At 41.7% G+C, this 19,045-nt stretch overlaps 1 protein-coding gene across 1 annotated transcript in view; it reads right to left on the bottom strand.

Annotated features, from left to right (window-relative positions):
- The window catches only part of LOC132834399 (dynein axonemal heavy chain 8-like), a 1,143,262-nt gene that overhangs the window by 873,430 nt on the left and 250,787 nt on the right, over positions 1-19,045 (bottom strand). The window contains exon 15 of the mRNA XM_060853284.1: positions 7,954-8,073. Coding sequence (XP_060709267.1) covers positions 7,954-8,073 — 120 coding nt within the window. The remainder of the gene's footprint in view (positions 1-7,953; positions 8,074-19,045) is intronic.

Raw genomic sequence — 19,045 nt, 5'->3', positions numbered from 1 at the left:
AATGTTTGAACCTGCAGCTTTATTTGCTACTTAAAACTAAGAAGGTATGCAATGTGTAACTTTTAACCTTATTTCACTTATTTTACACTCTGCTATAATTACTGCAATGTTCTTTCTTTCCACTTTGTTCTTAAGATTCTGTACCTAAGATGGCACCTTGCGTGGCAATATTATACACTTTTCACTGAACACTTGTCACTTGTATTCAATTATAAAATTAAACCAAGCAAGAACAGCCTCAGAACTTCAGTTTGAGTAGCTGTAATCAGTGTAGTATAAACTGCTGTAATATCCTGCACTCCCAAAGTAGAATTAAAACCAATGTGAGAGCATAGGCATTAAAGAACTGTTAGGTTACTTGGGAAATTAAAGGAAAAGATGGGTTTCATTGAGTATGCATTCATTCAGTCACGAGATGAGTGTGCCACTGGCTAGGCAGTATTTACTGCCCATCCCTAATTGCCCTGAGGGCAGTTAACAGTCAACTACATTGCTACAGGTCTGGAGTCACTTGGCGGCCAGACCAACTAAGGATAAGAGTTTCCTTCCTGAAAGAACATTAGTGAATCAAATGGGTTTTTCTGACGATTCATGGTCATCATTAGATTCTTAATTACAGATTTTGTTTTGTTGAATTCAAATTCCACCATCTGCCCTGAGTGATTCAAATCCAGGTCACCATATCATTCTCTAGGTCTCTGTATTAATAGTGCAGTGATAATATCACTAGACTGTTGTCTCCTCCCACATAATTGCATATATATTGTGTTTCAATGATGATAAACCATGTCTCATGGGAGATGAAATTATTATGCCAAATTATTACCATTAAAAAAGTACCACTAAGTAAGCAAATATATTAGACATACATGAAAATGAGGAGGAAGTGAGGACTGCAGATGCTGGAGACCAGAGTTGAAAAATGTGGTGCTAGAAAAACACAGCAGGTCAGGCGGCATCCGAGGAGCAGGCGAATCGACATTTCGGGCATAAGCCATTCCTGAAGAAGGGCTTATGCCCGAAACGTCGATTCGGATGCTGCCTGGCCTGCTGTGTTTTTCTAGCACCATATTTTTCAATACATGAAAATGATACTTAAAGAGTTCCCTGAGAATCTTGCTTGTTTCAAGAAGGTTAGAGACCAAAAATCTGTTGATGCTGGAATCCAAAGTAGACAAGCAGGAGGCTGGAAGAACACAGCAAGCCAGCAGCATCAGGAGGTGAGGATGTCAATATTTCGGATGTAAACCTTCTTCAGGACTGTTTCAAGAACGTTGCCTGTCAATCCTCTAAACTCCAAGAGTATATGTTCAAACTTGTCAACTTTTCCTCATAACACAATTCCTCCATAACTAGTATCAGTCCAGTGAACCTTTCCTGGACTGCCTGAAATGTCAGTGTGTTTTTTGTTTCATAAGGAGCTGAAACGTAGCATTTCAGCTAAGATTTGCCTAGTGCCTTGAACCAGTTTTAGACCTCCCTACCCACTCACTCTGATGTAAAGGCCAGCATTTCATTTGTCTTGCCTATTGTACACTGACGTGGATTCTACCATTTTGAAATTTATAGACAAGGACCGTTTCTGCTATCTTGTTCTATTTAATTAATTTTCAGTTACCTTTTATGCTAAAGTGCAAAACCTCACATATCGCCATATTATTTTCCATTGGCCAAGTTTTTGCCCAATTACTTAACCTATCTATATGATTAGACATGATTAGACTTACAGTGTGGAAACAGGCCCTTCGGCCCAACAAGTCCACACCGACCTGCCGAAGCGCAACCCACCCATACCCCTACATTTACCCCTTACCTAACACTACGGGCAATTTTAGCTTGGCCAATTCACCTGACCCGCACATCTTTGGACTGTGGGAGGAAACCGGAGCACCTGGAGGAAACCCACGCAGACACGGGGAGAACGTGCAAACTCCACACAGTCAGTCGCCTGAGTCGGGAATTGAACCCGGGTCTACAGGCGCTGTGAGGCAGCAGTGCTAACCACTGTGCCACCGTGCCGCCCACAAACATAACAGCACAGACACCCACATCACTTGCATCGAAAGAAACTCTGAATGGCTTTGGTGTGGCTAGCCTGGGGCAGTGATTAACACAGCTTTCGGGCTTTGGATAGTCTGCTGTCCACTGCAATTTCCTGCATTTCATCAGTAATTCAATGAGTGGACAGCCGTACTGCTAAAGTTCAGTATGAATTCTTGATAAAACTCACTCAATCCCAGAAATCATAGTGTTGCTCTCTTCATCGATAGTATGGGGAACTCCCCGATAACCTTTGTTTTCACATTCTGTGTGGCCATCTGTCCATATCTAATAACATAGCCAGGGAAGGTGACTTGGGCTTTAGCAAATTGACTCTTAGCCAGGTTTATTGAGAAACCTGCCTCCGAAGTTGATCGAATAATTCTAATAAATGCTGCAAATGTTCCTTCCATGTGTGACTAAAAATCACCAAGTCATTCATGTATACTACACAATTGGGTGATCCAGAAATGACTCTACTGAAATGTAGCTGGCGCATTTTTCATATCAAATGGCATGACTTTAAATTGATACAGACCATTCACTGTTACAAAAGAAGAAACTGTCTTCGCTCTTTTGGATAAAGGTACCTAAGTCCAACTTAGAAATATATGCTGCTTGTCCCACCTTTTCGATACAGTCTTCCAAACATGGAATCGGATATGAATCAGATTTTGTGACTGCATTCACTTTGCAATAGTCTACACATAACCATTGGGTACCATCTGGTTTTGGAACCATTACTGTGGATGAGCTTCAGTCACTGCATCTCAGTTAGATTATGTTGTTTTGGAGCATGCATTCAACCTCTTTTTGAACCTGTGCCAACTTTAGAAGGTTAAGTCTACAAGGATGTTGCTTAATTGGAACAGCATTTCCTATGTCTACATCATGTATAATTAGGTTAGTATTTCCCAGCTAAGAATACAGAAAATTGAACATTACAGCACAGTACAGACCCTTCGGCCCTCGATGTTACGCCGACCTGTGGAGCCAATATGAAGCCCATCTAACCTACACTATTCTATTCTCGTCCATTTGAATGGTGGCTCAGTGGTTAGGAGAAAGTGAGGACTGCAGATGCTGGATATCAGAGCTGAAAATGTGTTACTAGAAAACGTGATCGTCTGTATGGCATTTGCACATTCCCCCAGTGTCTGGCATGGGTTTCCTCCCACAGTCCAAAGATGTGCAGGTCAGGTAAATTAGCCATGCTAAATTGCCCACAGTGTTAGGTGCATTAGTCATAGGTAAATATAGGGTGGGGGAATGGGTGTGAGTAGGTTGCTCTTCGGAGGGTTGGTGTGGAGTTGTTGGGTCGAAGGGCCTGTTTCCCTACTGTAGGCAATCTAATCTAATCTCTAACTCTTTCAGGTCATTTCAATTTTACTCTGTAAGATATCTCAATAATTTATCCCAATTTTTGATAACTTCCTCATTGTCCAATTTAATTTGAAGAATGTCCAATTCAGAATCTTCTGAACTTGGATTTTCACTCTGTGTTTTAACCAGTAACACATTTCCCTTCTGCTTTCCTTCTTTATCAAAAAACCTTTTGAGCACATTCACATCACACACTCTATGAGATTTCTTTCTGTCTGGAGTCCTTATCAAATAGTTCACCTCACTCAATCTCCTTTCGACTTGACCATCCACTAAACCTTGCTTTTAAAGGTTCACCTATTATTGGAAGTACCACTAACAATTTATTCCTGTTAACCAAATTGTGAGTTTTGGTTTCTTGTCTGCTTCCTGTTTCATCGTATGCTGCAATATTTTTAAATGCTGTCAAACCATCTTCCCCCATTCTGCTTAGTCCTTCCCTAAAATTTGACACATAGTCCAAATATGTGGTCTCTGAATTCTGACTCACCAATTTCTCCTTAATTAATTTCAGTGGTCCTCTCACCTCATCCTGTTTTGTCTCAACCATTTGATCAAATATTGTCTCTGATGATTCTACTTCAACTTTCTTACCTTCTTTGATTCCTCCTCCAGTTTTAACTGGTTATTTAATTTAGCTCCCAACTGTTTAAATTCTTTTAGCGATATCCCCTTTCTATTCCTCCCAATGCTGTTGACTAATGAATTCCCTCCACTTCCTCTCAAATTCTTCTCCAGTCCCAAAGAGATGTCCTTAACCCCGACAGCGGGCAGACAAAACAGCCTTCGGGACTCTGGTTCACATCTGCAGAGTATCTATCCTATAATTATTCTGTCCCCTACCACAACTAGATTTCTAATTCCTTCCTCCACTTGAATGGCTGCCTGTAGCAAGGTGCTATGGTCAGTTTGCCCATTTTCCTTGCAGTCTCCATTTTGTGGCTTCACAATTTGCAAGTTGGCAACACAGTGGCTCAGTGATTAATACCGCTGCCTCACATTGCCAGGCACCTGGGTTCAGTTCTACCCTCAGGTGACTGTCTGTGTGGAGCTTGCGCATTCTCTCTGTGTTTGCCTGAGTTTCCTCCAAGTGCTCTGGTTTCCTCCGATAGCCCAAAGTTGTGCAGGCTAGATGAATTAGCTATCAATATGGAACTGGTTGAATAATAGGAAACAAACAATAGTAGAAAATGAATGATTTTTTTGGGCTGGAAGAAGTATATTCTCAATTTCTCAATTTTTTTAATGATATATAGTAATGACCTCGTCATTGATGTATAGAGTTATTTCAAACTTTGTACATGATATGAAAATTTGGAATATTTTCAAATATGAGAAGAGCAGCACAGAATTTCAAAAGGACATAGTTAAGTAGGTGAGATGTTGGTGGCACAGGTGACAGATGAAATTCAATGCAGAAAAATGTGAAGTTATTCATTTTGATATGAAAAACATGGAATGAGAATATAAAGGAAAGGCTCATTTCTGAGTTGGACATTAAAGCAGAGGGAACAAAGTGGATATGAATAATTTACTGAAGGTGGCAGCATATGTTGAGAAAATAGTTCATAATCATACATGATCCTGGGCTTTATTAGTGTGGGAGAAAGTGAGGACTGCAGATGCTGGAGATCAGAGCTGAAATGTGTTGCTGGAAAAGAGCAGCAGGTCAGGCAGCATCCAAAGAGCAGGAGAATTGACGTTTCGGGCATGAGCCCTTCTTCAGGAATGACTTACCTCAATCCTGAAGAAGGGCTCATGCCCGAAACGTCGATTCGCCTGCTCCTTGGATGCTGCCTGACATGCTGTGCTTTTCCAGCAACACATTTTCAGCTTTATTAGTGTGGACATAGAACACAAGAGCAAGGAGAATATGTTGAACATGTAATTAGTATTTCTGGCCTCACCCAACCAGCATTTCTTACTGAAGTGGTTAGAATTCTTTAGCTTGTTTTTTTTTGCACTGATATTAAGCTCCCCAACATTGAGGATGTGGATGTTCGTGGAACTTCCATCTCATGTTAGCCGATTAAATGCTTGTCATCATTCACGATTGATTGGATTCACTTCCTCTGTTAAGTATGTATTTCTTTCAGTGTTGTTGTTTCATAAATGATGTGCCATTTATGCCAGCTCTCTCCTGACAGACTCACCAGCACTCCATTTGAAAACAATGTAAATCCCTTAGATTAATAGAAAATTGTTGATTGAACAAAATACTAAAGCATGAGATTATAGATTGCAGTTGAATGCAAATTTGAAAAGGCTGCTGGACATGGCATCAATATAAAGTGGAGAGCTGATTGGTAGGAATCAGTTCTTTGCACTATGGGGAGACAGAATGGCTGTTTAATAAATATTGTGAACAGGTTCAAGCCTACTCTATTCTTAAATATTAACACAGTATACTCTTTGAATGTGAAGTTGATATAGTACATGAAATGCAATATATATAGATGAATGACATAACTAAATAATTAACAAAAAATGCTTAAAGAATTGCAGTACAGTTGATATGTCACAGAGTCAGAGCTGAAAATGTGTTGCTGGTTAAAGCGCAGCAGGTCAGGCAGCATCCAAGGAACAGGAAATTCGACGTTTCGGGCACAAGCCCTTCTTGTGCCCGAAACGTCGAATTTCCTGTTCCTTGGATGCTGCCTGACCTGCTGCGCTTTAACCAGCAACACATTTTCAGCTCTGATCTCCAGCATCTGCAGACCTCACTTTTTACTCGAAGATGTCACAGAGTCATCCTTTTTCCAGCACTTGGTCCATAGCCTTGTATGCCTTGACATTGCAAGTGCACATCTAAATACTTCTTCAATATTACAGAAGTTTCTGTCCCTACCAAATTTCCAGGCAGCGAGTTCCAGATTTCTACCATGCTCTGGATGAAAATATTCTGTCTCACGTCTCGTCTAAACCTTCTTCCCCTTACCTTAAATATATGCCCCCAATCATTAATTGTTTAATCAAGTGGAACAGTTTCTTCCTGTCTACTGCCCTCATAATTTTATACATCTCAATCATATCCCCTCTCAATGTCTTTTACTCTGAGGAAAACAATCCCAGTCTGTCCAATTTCTCTTCATGACTAACTCTCCAGTTCAGGAAACATCCTGGTAAATCTCCTCTGCGTATCCCGCAGCTACAGTATGTGGGAACTCAAGAGGTCAACAATACCATTGTGATCCAGGACAATAATATTTACAGTAAGTGCTTACATTTGAGCAGCTTCAGTTTGTGAAGCTGGAAGCTAACATACAGACACTGTGGTGCATCAGGGAGGCTGAATGTTATCAAGATTCTTTTCACCAGGAGACAGTCACACCTATTCGGCTGGATATTCTGATAAAATCAGTGGTCAGGGACAGTAGGTGTGGCTGCAAATGAGACAGGTATGGGAACACAGAGGACAGGAGTGCAGGAGCGTCAACCACTGTAACTGTGGTTAGTTTGAGGTTCTCTTAGCTTGTTTGGATGAGTTAAATGACCATGGTACTGTGGTACAGGAAGCCATTCAAGCTGGAGAAGCTAAAAAGAATGTAAAGATAGTAAGGTACAGCGTACTCAGGGGGATTGAAACTGTTCTTTGCAGCAAAGAATGTGAGTCCAAACAAATGTGTGGTTAGCCAATATGAGAAGCAAATCACCAAATTAAGAAGTAGAACATCAAACGTAATAATCTCTGAACTATTACCACAGTCATGTGCAAATTGGCACCAGGTAAACAAAAGATGAATACATGTTTGAAAGACTAGTGTGGGAAAATTGCATTTTGGTTCATTGGCCATGAGCACCACTAAAAGTGCAACCTGCACAGTTGGGATAGTCTACACCTGAACTGTAATGGGATATGGTGTTCTTGCAAACCATGTAAGTCGGGAATTAGAGTGGGTATTAAATTAAATAATAATTAATATTATTTAATAATAATAATTATTAAATAATAGATGGGGGCAAGGGCATCTATAACAGACCCATTCTATTATATATGCCATCAGGGATCAAGTAGCTTGGTCAATCTAGTGATAGTGCTTCTGTTCTACTCTAGGGGATGGACATTGAAATCCCTTACCAAGTATACATTGTGTGCCTTTGCTCCAATCAATGCTTCTTCCAAACAGTATTCAACATTCAGGAGTTCCAATCAACTAAAGGGGACTAGGGAATGGTTGTGAACGTCAGTAGGAGATTTCCTTGCCATGCTTAATCCGATATAGTGAAATTTTTATGCAATCTAGCAGTAATGTTAAGGGCTTCCAGGTAACTCCTTCTTGACAACTTGCCACTGTGATGTAATCTTTGCTAGCTCTGTCTGGTGGAACTCCAGATATTAGATGGTGCACCAACTCCCCTGTGATTTTGGATGAGGTTAATATCAGGGCACAATGATACAGAACATACCATTCTACTGCAAAACAATGGCAAGGGTTTGCAAGAAGCATGTAATTCAAAGCCCTGAATTGTAAAATATTTTCTTTGACTAGAATACTAACATTATTTAAGCTATACATAAAGACAACTTACATAGAAGTAGTCAATGGGTTCAAATATGCGTCTGAAGAGCTGTCGTACCCATAATATCTTTCCAGCTACAGGAGGCATGTTTCTCGCAAGTGGTGGATTGTCTCGACAGGCCTGGTAATGCTGTAAAGACGTTCAGAATTACAAAATGAACAAGACAGCCATAAATTCGTACGCAGTACCATAGATAAAATGAGCAGTATAATTTGTAAGCTATTGTGTCAAGTCTTGAAATGGAGAAAGCCAAATTATGATAAATAGTTCCTTTTCAGATGAGAAAACTGATAAAAGTAGGGAAAAAACAAAACATAGAAAATAGGAGCAGGAGTTGGCCATTCAGGCTGCTCCTCCATTCAACATTCTGTCTCTGTCTCAATGCTATACTCTTACTCTCTCCCACTAGCCCTTGATAACTTTATGGGTGAATATGTGAATATACATAATAGGAGCATTCAGCCACTTCAGCTTGATATGCCATTCATCTGACACCATCTGTTTATATTTCCCATTCCCATTTTCCCCAATAACCCTTGATTTCCCTGCTTAACAAGAAACTATTGGTCTTTGTCTTAAAAATGTTCAATCACCCCACCTCTACCTTCTTCTGAGGCAGAGGATTCCAAAGTCTCACAAACCTCTGGCAGAATTATTTTCTTATTTATTTTTCTGAAAGGCCCATGAGTTCAGGACTGACTCACAAGATGAAATCTGTACACTTCCACTTTGTCAAGACCATTCAGGATGTAATATTCTTCAATTAAGTCACTCCTCACTCAAAATGTCAATGGAAACAAGCCTAGCCTATCGAAGCTATCCTCATAAGATAACTTGCTCAGAACAGATATCAAATGAATAAACCTTAAAGAAGTTTACAAAATAATGAGAAGTATGGGTGGAATGGATAGTTGGAGTATTTATCCCAGGGTTGAATTACTTGAGGACATATTTTTAAGGTAAAAGGGGGAAAAGTTTAAAAGAGATGAGAGACGCATGTTTTTTCTTCACATCAGGTGGTAAGGTGCCTGGAATATGCTGCTAGAGAAGGTGGTAGAAATAGATACAATAGCAAACTTAAAGAAGCATCTTGACAGGTACATGAATGGGAAGGGAATAAAGGGATGCAGACCACATTGAGGCAAAAAGTTTTAATTTAGAAAGGTGTCATATATTGATACAGGCTTTGTGGGCTGAAGAGACTGTTCCTGCCTTGTAGTGTTCTTTGTCCTTTTCTCTAGGCCTTCTTTGAATCTCATATGCATTCTTTCTTAAATATGGAGACCAAAACTGTACATAGTATTCAGGAAGTGGGGTGGAATTTGCCCAACTCCTGGACAACATGGACAGTCGTGATTCAGTTGAGAAAACATGGTGTGATTGGCAAAAATGAGATTCTTGATATCAAATAAAACTTCAATCCTGCAATTAAGTTTTGAACAGCAAGATGAGAATTTCACTACTGAATGGCAATAAGCTTATTTGAATACATTAGCATTCAACTAATACCTCGCCTCACCTCATTGATATGCATTTCCCTGTCTTTCCAGGAGAGAAACTAGATGGCGATAACTCCCACCATGGAAGTCAGAGTAGGTCCCTTGCAACTCACAATCCCAGCTTGCACCAGGTTAACAACCATATTTAGAGAACTAATATTGAATAAGAGCCACTGGTGGCATTATTCCAAACACTCCAAATGATTGATACTTTGGCAAGTCGGTGATTCTTTCCAGGACACAAAACATTGCTTGTGCCACACAGTCAGTAGTAGGGTTGATTTGTAACTTTGCATGATATAATAAGCTGTATTTGGGCCAGGACCTTTAGTTTACCCAGCATATCCATGAATGAGTTCCACGTACAGTATTCTGTGATGATAGATGTCTTTCACTTGGGTTGTATGAGTGTCTGTTAATTTTATTGCCCTTTGAAAGGTTTGAAATTGCACAAAGGTAGACACTCCTCTGACAGAGAATGAAACAGTTATTAACCACACCTTGTGTGGTGACAGCCACTTTCATTTCCATTGCTGTTATGGATCAGACCAGACATAGCCCCCATCACCACTTTTATATTTATTTAAAAACCAGTGTAAGGTGCCTTTAATTAGTCAACCACTAGGCTTTCATCAAAACACACTTCATTCTTACAAATTAGTTAAAATACAAAAAATTGGCATAACTTTATTGTGTTGAAATACTTAACATGATAATGCATTATTCAACCACTAATTATCAACTGTTCCAATATAGGCAGCATACCACAAACACATCCTTTGGCAAAAATGCAATTCAGTCAAACAGTTATGATTCTCATATGCTGCCTGATTCCAGTTTGGAAGAGTAAAACAATTTGCCTCCATTGATTTTTAATAGAAAGCCTCAGTGACTAAGACTTCACTCTAGCAGCTGGAAACTCAAGCTTTCAGCTCAGCAGTCAGCAAAAGTCTCTTCAACTCACTGAACTCTAAACTAAAAGCCTCCAGGATCCGTGTGAGCCCTGACCCCACCCACTCATGACCTTTTTCGTTTTTTAAAAAAAAACACCGAGTGACAACTCAGAAGTTGTTTACCAACTTCCTGTTTGAAGGAGGCATTTCGACACCGCTGTGACAACATCCTTCTGCTAGAAGAACACCACAGAGCACCTCTTTTAAAGGCATGGTACCGTCACGTTGTGCACATGCAATTTTGATGAGGATGGAAGACTATTGCAGTCATGCTTCATGAGAGTAGTGCTGAAAATGTGTTGCTGGAAAAGCGCAGCAGGTCAGGTAGCATCCAAGGAGCAGGAGAATTGACGTTTCGGGCATGAGCCCTTCTTCAGGAATATAGAGAGAGGAAGAGAGCTTCTTCAAGGAAGGCATCCTTGCAAGAGGATTCGCAGTAGGTTAAGATCTTCTAGGAGAAAGTGAGGACTGCAGATGCTGGAGATCAGAGCTGAAAATGTGTTGCTGGAAAAGTGCAGCAGGTCAGGCAGCATCCAAGCAGCAGGAGAATCAACGTTTCAGGCATGATACATCGATTCTCCTGCTCCTTGGGTACCGCCTGACCTGCTGCGCTTTTCCAGCAACACATTTTCAGCTCTGATCTCCAGCATCTGCAGTCCTCACTCTCTCCTTCATGAGAGTAGTCACAGGCTCAATCTCTGAATCCAGATTACTCCACAAATCTTCATATTACTTTCTTGTCAACCCAATTACCTTTGATCTTCCCCATGTTTCCACCAAACCTATATATATAGCTGTTCATTTCCTCACTTTATCCCCCATTGAGGTTTTGAAGAGATCACCAAGAAGATAGATGAAGGCAGAGTGATAGACATTGTTAACATGGATTGTAGCAAGGCTTTTGACAAGCTTCCACATGTTAAACTGGTCAGTCAGATTAGATGATGTGGGATCCAGGGAGATTCGACAATTGGAAACAAAATTTGACTGTCGGAGACAGAGGTTGGTGGTCAAGAGTTGTTGTTCGGATTGGAGGCCTGTGACCAGCAAGGATCAGTATTGGGTCCACTATTGTTCTTAATTTATATAAATGATTTGAATAAGAATATAGAAGTCAGGGTTAGCAAGTTTGTAGATGACACCAAAATTGGTCATATATTGGTCAGTGAAGAAGGTGATTAAGGTGTCTTGAAGAACTGGGTCAGTCGGTCGAGGAATGGCAAATGGCATGTAATTTCGATAAATGCAAGGTGTATTTATCAAAATTACATGCCATCTGCCATTCCTCGGGGGGTTCTGTCATTGGACTTTCCTGGCACTTTTCCTTGGTCTGAGCCCCCTTGGTCTGCACCTTCCACTCCACCAACCTTCGTATACATTGCATCATCCTCTGCCACCGACAAATGGACCTTACCACCAGTGAAATATTTCCCTCCCCACCCCTATTCGCTTTCCGTAAAGACCATTGCCTCCACGACTCCTTCGTCATGCCCCCCCCCCCACTAATGCACCCTCACTGCACAGACCTTCCCCTGCCATCACAGGGATTGCAAAGCCTGCACCCACACCCCCCCCCCCCCCGCTCACCGTCATCCTAGGGCCCCAAAGGAGCCTTCCACATCCATCAAAGTTTCACCTGCACCTCCACACGTCATTTACTGTATCCATTGCTCCCGACGTGGTCTCCTCTACACTGGAGAAGCAGAAGCCTAATCTCAGAGCGCTTCAGAAAACATCTCTGGGACACCCGCACCAACCAAACACACCGGCCTACGACGAAACACTTCAACTTCCCCTCCCACTCCGCTAAGGACATATAGGTCCTGGGCCTCTTCCATTGCCACTCCCAAATGACCCGATGCTGAGAGGAAGAATGCCTCATTTTTCGCCTCAGGACCTTCCAATCCCATGGCATCAATGTGGATTTCACCAGTCTCCTCATTTCCCTTCCCCCAACCTTAGCCTAGATCCAACCTTCCAACTCGGCATCATTCTCATAATCTGTCTTACCTGTCTCTCTTTCTTCCCACCTATCCGCTCCACTCTCCCCTTTGACCTATCACCATTACCACCACCTCCATCCACCTATCGCACTTTCAACTAACTTGCCCCCAGCCCCACCCACCTCCCATTTATCTCTTCATCCCCTAGGCTCCCAGCCTAATTCCTGATGAAGGGCCTTTGCCTGAAATGTTGATTTTACTGCTCTTTGGTTGCTGCCTAACCTGCTTTTTCAGCGCCACACTCTCAACTCTAACCTCCAGCATCTGCAGTCCTCACTTTTGCCCATTTTCAGAACTAATAGTTCTTAGAAAAAGATGGTATATATCCTGATGACAGGGTCAGGTAAAAGGAGTGAGAAGAGCCTAGAGAGATGGCTGATCTGTGTGGGAGGAAGAAAGTGAGGGTAATGAGGGCCTTGGGTGTGGGGTAGGTAAAGCAGGTGTTCATGCTCTAAAAGTACTGAAATTGATATTGATTCCTGACAGTTGTCAGGTCCCCAGTTAAAAAATGAGATGCAGGAGTGGAGCTGAGTGGAAGTGAGCTAGAGAGCAGCCTGGAAACATACGAGTTTCTGTTTCTGCGTGCTTCAACTGAGGTGGAACTGAAAAGTGACATCAAATGAAGCTGTGATTTGATTGGCTTATAGGGAGCATGCTAAATTTGAATTTGGTGCGTGGGTTCGGGATATCTCATCTGGACTGCAGAGGAACTTGCAGTGGTAGGGTACATATTCAGTGGTTGTAGCCCATGTAGACACCAATATCACAGATAAAACTAGGGCACTGGTTCTGCTAAAAGAGTATGAACAGCTAGGATCTAAATTGAAAAGCAGAATCAAAAAGGAACTAATCTCTGGATTACAACCTAAGCCACAAGCTAATTGGCACAAGGTCAATAAGTTTAAGCAGGGAAATGTGTGGCTTAATGACTGGTGTGGGAGAAATGGGTTTGAATTCATGGGACATTGGCACAGTACTGGGGAAGAAGGGACCTATTCCAATGTGACAGTCGTCATCTGAATAATGCTGGGACTCTACATAACTAGGGTAGTAGATAGGGCTTTAAACTAAATGAGGGGGGTGTGGTGAATAGTTCAGTTATAGGGTAAATTAGAAAACCCAAATTGAAGGAGGAGGTAAGAGTGCAGGTTACCGATGTAGCAGATGGTTACCAGATAATAAAGGTAAGAGACCGTTCAGGTGAATGTCTTTATGCACAAAAAGGAATTCTAAAAAGAAGCAGGGAAATTTACCAGTAGAACAAATTTAAAAGCTTTGTATCTAAATAAACGATGCTTCTGAAACAAAATCAATGAGATAATGGCGCAAAGAGGTACAATTTGGTAGCGATAACTGAGACATGGTTACAAGAAGGCCAGGTGTGGGAATTGAATATCCAGAGTACTCAGCATTTCAGAAAGATAGACTGAATGTAAAAGGAGGTGCTGTAGCTTTGCTGGTGAAGGAAGGGTTCAGTGCTGTAATGAGAAATGACATCAGCATGGGACGACAAGGTGTGGAATCAGTCTGGGTAGAAATAAGAATAGCAAAGGGGAGAGGTACTTGGTAGGAGTAATCTATTGGTCCACAAACAATAGCTCAACATTTGGGGCGGCATAGTGGCTCAGTGGTTAGCACTGCTACCTCACAGCACCAGGGTCCCAGGTTCGATTGCAGCCTCGGGTGACTGTGTGGAGTCTGCACATTCTCCCTTTGTCTGTGTGGGTTTCCTCTGGATACTCCAGTTTCTTCCCACAGTCCAAAGATGTGCAGGTTAGGTGAATTAGCCATGCTAAATTGCCCTTAGTATTGGGAACATTAGTCAGAGTGAAATGGGTCTGGGTGCTCTTCGGATGGTCTGCTTGGGCCAAAGGGCCTGTTTCCACACTGTAGGGAATCTAATCATAAGACTCCAATGAATTAGTCTCATATCTTTGTCTTTAAGCCTTTCCAAGAATGTGAGAGGATTGTGGCCCATGTACACAACCGTCTCTGACATATTGTTCGTCACATAAACATTAAAATGTCGTAAGGCCAGTAACAAACTCAATAATCCTTTCTCAATGTTAGAGTATTTTCTCTGGTCAGTGTTGAGTTTCTTTGAAAAGTAGCCAATTAGCCATTCAACTCCATCATCATTTTCCTGTAGTAGTACAGCCCCAACTCCTATATCACTCGCATTGATTGTAACTTTGAAGGGTTTCATAAAATTTGATATAGCTAAAACTGGTGTGGTAGTTAATACTGCTTTTAAATTCTCAAATGCCTCCTGGAATTGTGCTGTCCACTGAAATTTTGTGCTCTTCTTTAACAAATCTGTTAGCAGTGCCACCATGGTGCTGACGTTTGGAACAAACGTCCAATAGAACCAAAAATCAAAGCACCTCTTTCAGAGAATATAGATCATAGAACAGTACGGACCTGCAGCCTTCGATGCGCAGACCTTTTATCATACTCTAAGATTAAAAACTAACCTGCATATGCTTTATCGTATGATCTTCCATGTGCCTATCCAAGAGTCACTTAAATATCCCTAATGTAGCTGACATTCGTACCACTGCTGGCAGTGCATTGCATGCATGCACCACTGTCTGTCTAAAGAACCTACCTCTGACATCTCCTGTAAAACTTCCTCCGACTAACTTATGATTATGCCACCTCCTGATTGCCATTTCTGCCATGGGAAAAAGCCGATGGCTGTCCACTCTATCTATGCTTTTCATCATCTTGTAAACTTTTTCAAGGTGGGTTGTGGAAATTCTTTGATGGCCTTCATCTTTGTGTTCATTGGGGTCAACCTTCCCTGACCTCACCTTTGCCTTTGCAAATTCTGTTTTCTTTAATGAGGAAAGGTTTTGCTTCTCATCACAGTTCAAAGAGGTCTGCCAATGTACCATGTGATCTTTCCAAGACTCGCTTAAGATCACTACATCATCCAAGTAAACAACACAAATTATTAATCCGGGTACAACTCCATTCATCAGTCTTTTGGATGTGGCTGGTGTGTTCTTCATTCCAAAAGACATCACTTTGAATTGCTATAGTCCATTTGGAGTTACAAATGCAGAAACTTCTTTAGCTTTTTCTGATTAATTACCAGCCAATAACTATGCAGTAAGTCCAACTTTGGTTTGTCCAACTTTCTCTATACAGTCCTCCAAACTTGGTACTGGGCATGAGTCCAATTTTGTTATGGCTTTGACCTTCTGATAATCCACACAAAATTATTGAGATCCATCAGATTTTGAACTAACACGATCATCGATCTCCACTCACTCTGATTTGGTTCAATGAAATTCATTCCAAATGAAGGACTTTTGCCTGAAACAGCGATTTTTTCCTGCTCCTCAGATGCTGCCTGACCTGCTGTGCTTTTCATGCACCATTCTAATCTCAATAATATCTTTATTGAGCATTGCATCCACTTCCTTCTGGACCAGTGTGGCTTTGAGAGGTTTAAGTCTGTAGGGGTATTATTCTATTGGAACAGCATTCTCTTCTTCCACCTCATGTATTAGGCTTCCCCACCTTATTCTTGCATATGTTCTAATACTTCTGCAACAAATCTTTCAACTTGGGTCTTTGCCCCGAGACAGATAGTTCACTAATTTATCCCACTCCTCAAGAACTTCATTATTTAACATATTTTGAGGCACATCAAACTCCAAAACATCTGGATTTGATTCCTCCCTCTGCGGGGCAGTAACGAACACCTGTTTCTCCATTTCTCTGTCTCTATTATAGTAAGGTTTCAATGTATTCACATGACATACTTGATATAGATTTTTTTTCTATCCAGCATCTTTATCATATAGTTTTCCTGACTTACTTTTTTCTCAGTTTGATAGGGACCACTGGTAACAATACTAATATGTCAGCCCCATGGGAAAACATCCAAATTTATCTGCCACTTGCTTCATTCTATGCTGTGCCCTCTTCGGGTGCTGTTTAGCTAACTCACCTACCTGATTTAATCTCTCCCTCACCTCATGTACATAGTCCAAGAGTGAGAACTCCAGCTTCGGTCCTGTCAATTTTTCTTTAATTAATTTCAAAGGACCTCTCACTTTATGTCCGAAAATTAACTCAAAGGGAATAAACTGAGTAGATTTGTTTGAGGCTTCTCTAATGGCAAACAGTACGAATGGGATACGTTTATCCCAATCATTTTGGTAATCTTGACAGTACACTCTTAAAATGGTCTTCAGGGACTGATGCCACCTTTCCAAAGCTACCTGTAATGCAAAATGGTGTGCACTTGATTTAAAGCACGGTATCCCTAAGCTATCCATTACTTCCTCAATTTCCATCTCCAATTTCAGTCTCCAGACAGGCATTTACCACAAACCTACAGAAGCCCATAATGACCAGGATTACACCTGCTCCCATCCAGTATCCTGCAAAAACTCCATCCCATTCTCCCAATTCCTCCACCTCTGCTGCATCTGCTCGGATGAGGAAAACATTCCACTCGTGAGCATCCCAGATATCCATCAATTTTGAACAACGGGCTTTTCCTCCCTCCATCATCCAGACAGCCTTCTGCTGCACCACCTCCACTCTCCACTGCTCTAAACACCCCTCCCAACACAATAAAGACAGAGACCCCTTGTCCTCACTTATCATCCTACCAGTCTCCGCATCCAAAGCATCATCCTTAAACATTCCTGCCAACTCCAACTAGACCCCACCACCAAGAACATCTTCCCCTCCCCACCCCTCTTTGCCATCCGCAAGGACCATCCCCTTCAACAGTCTTCAGTTTGCGCCACTGTCCCCACTAACCCCCTAAAACCCTCAGGTACCTTCCTTTGCAACCGGAAAAGATGCAAAAACTGCTGGTACACCACCTCCCTCACCCCCATCCACAGTCCCAAACAGTCCTTCCAGGTGAGGCAGAAGTTCACCTGCCTCCCTTCCAACCTAGTTTACTGAATCAGGTGCTCCTGATGTAATCTTCTCTACATCGGGCAGATCGAACGTAAACTTAGGGAGTGGTACACTTAGCCCACAGCGGCCGACCAGACCTCCCAGTCACCACCAATTTCAATTCCTCCAACCACTCCCTTTCCGACATGATCATCCTTTGCCTCCTCTATTGCTGCAGTGACCCACAGCGCAAATTGGAGGAATAACACCTCATCTTTCGCCTGGGCAGCCTACAGCTGAAGGACTCAATATTGAGTTCTCCAATTTCAAATAACCTCTCTTCCCATCTTCCGACTCCCTTCCCAGGCCCTCTCCATTCATTCTCCTGCTCCCTGCCACCTACCGAATTCACTCATCCCATTGACCAATCAGGTTGTACCCTCTACCTGTCTTCACCTGTCCCCGCTTCACAACCCAGCCCCCATCACCCCCTTTATCTGCAGCTCTCCCCACACGCACCCCCAGTACTGAAGAAGGGCTACAACTGAAATGTCGACTTCTCCACTTCCTAATGCTGCTTGTCTTGCTGTGTTCTTTCAGTCTCCTGCCTGTCTATTCCTTAAACAGCCCAGCAGTAAAAATAGATCCTTGGTATGACTGAATCGCCCTGTGTAGCCCATTTTGAATAATGAAAGCTACTAAGTCTTCCACCATCCTTTTTGCCTTAATACTCCATAATGGAATTGCCTCCAGAAATCTAACAGACACATCCACTATAGTTAGCAAGTACTGTTGCCCACTTTTAATTGTAGGGAGGGACCTACACAATCTATCATAATCTGCTTAAATTTTCTTTGAATGTGGGAATTGGCAACAATGGTGCTGGTTTTATTACTGCCTGTGGCTTACCTAACATTTGGCACGCATGACATGTATGGCAAAATTTAACCACTTCCTTGTGCAGACTAGGCCAAGAGAAGCGTTTTTGTATGTTAGTCCAAGACCTCCTCACATCTAGATGACCTACTGGTAATTCATGTGCTACCCATAACACTTGCTGTCTGTATGCTACCAGCAACACAATCTTCTGCCCATTTCTCCACTGCATTAACCTGTCATAGTCTCCATTTTTGACTTAGGACTCTGTTTAAGGTAATAACCCTCAGGAATATATTTGATTTGTTTTCTGAGTATGCATCAATACATATTATTATTATCTTTTATTATCTCATCTTTCTATTGTAAGTCCATTAGCCTTTCAGAACTAAACACTTCTGCCTGACCCACCTGTTCAGGTTTTTCCTGTACCATAACATCAAACAGGGTGTTAGCGAACTGAACCTCAACTCCTTCATCTTTCTCTTAAGTTTTTGCTTCTTGCTGTGACTTATGATAGTGTTACTACACAGTCTGGAAAAGTTCCAGGGTATTGATCTTTTAACTCCTCAGTTCCCTGGTCTTCCTTTGGCTTCGCCACAACAAAGTGTGTCACTTACACCTCAGATCCTGCTGTATTCCTGGAATTGACACTGTCAATCACTCCCACTGTTATTTCCCCAGTCTTGATTTGGCTCTCCAAACTGATCTTACATAGGGGAATGCTAAATTTCGGTTCATCTATTCCACAAACTACCACTCTCTTGGGTAACATGTCAGAAAGTGTGCAAAAATGTTCATCTCTTGCTTTTAGAGACTGATTAGATCCTGTATTTTTCAAAATTATAATTTCTCTTCCTGTTCTCCCTAAGTAAACTTTACCCACAGAGGTGAAGTCTGT

This window comes from Hemiscyllium ocellatum, chromosome 3 (assembly GCF_020745735.1).
Source record: "Hemiscyllium ocellatum isolate sHemOce1 chromosome 3, sHemOce1.pat.X.cur, whole genome shotgun sequence".
NCBI lineage: Eukaryota > Metazoa > Chordata > Chondrichthyes > Orectolobiformes > Hemiscylliidae > Hemiscyllium > Hemiscyllium ocellatum.
Note: the sequence above shows the minus strand (reverse complement) of the source record. Positions and strands in the feature narration are given on the sequence as shown.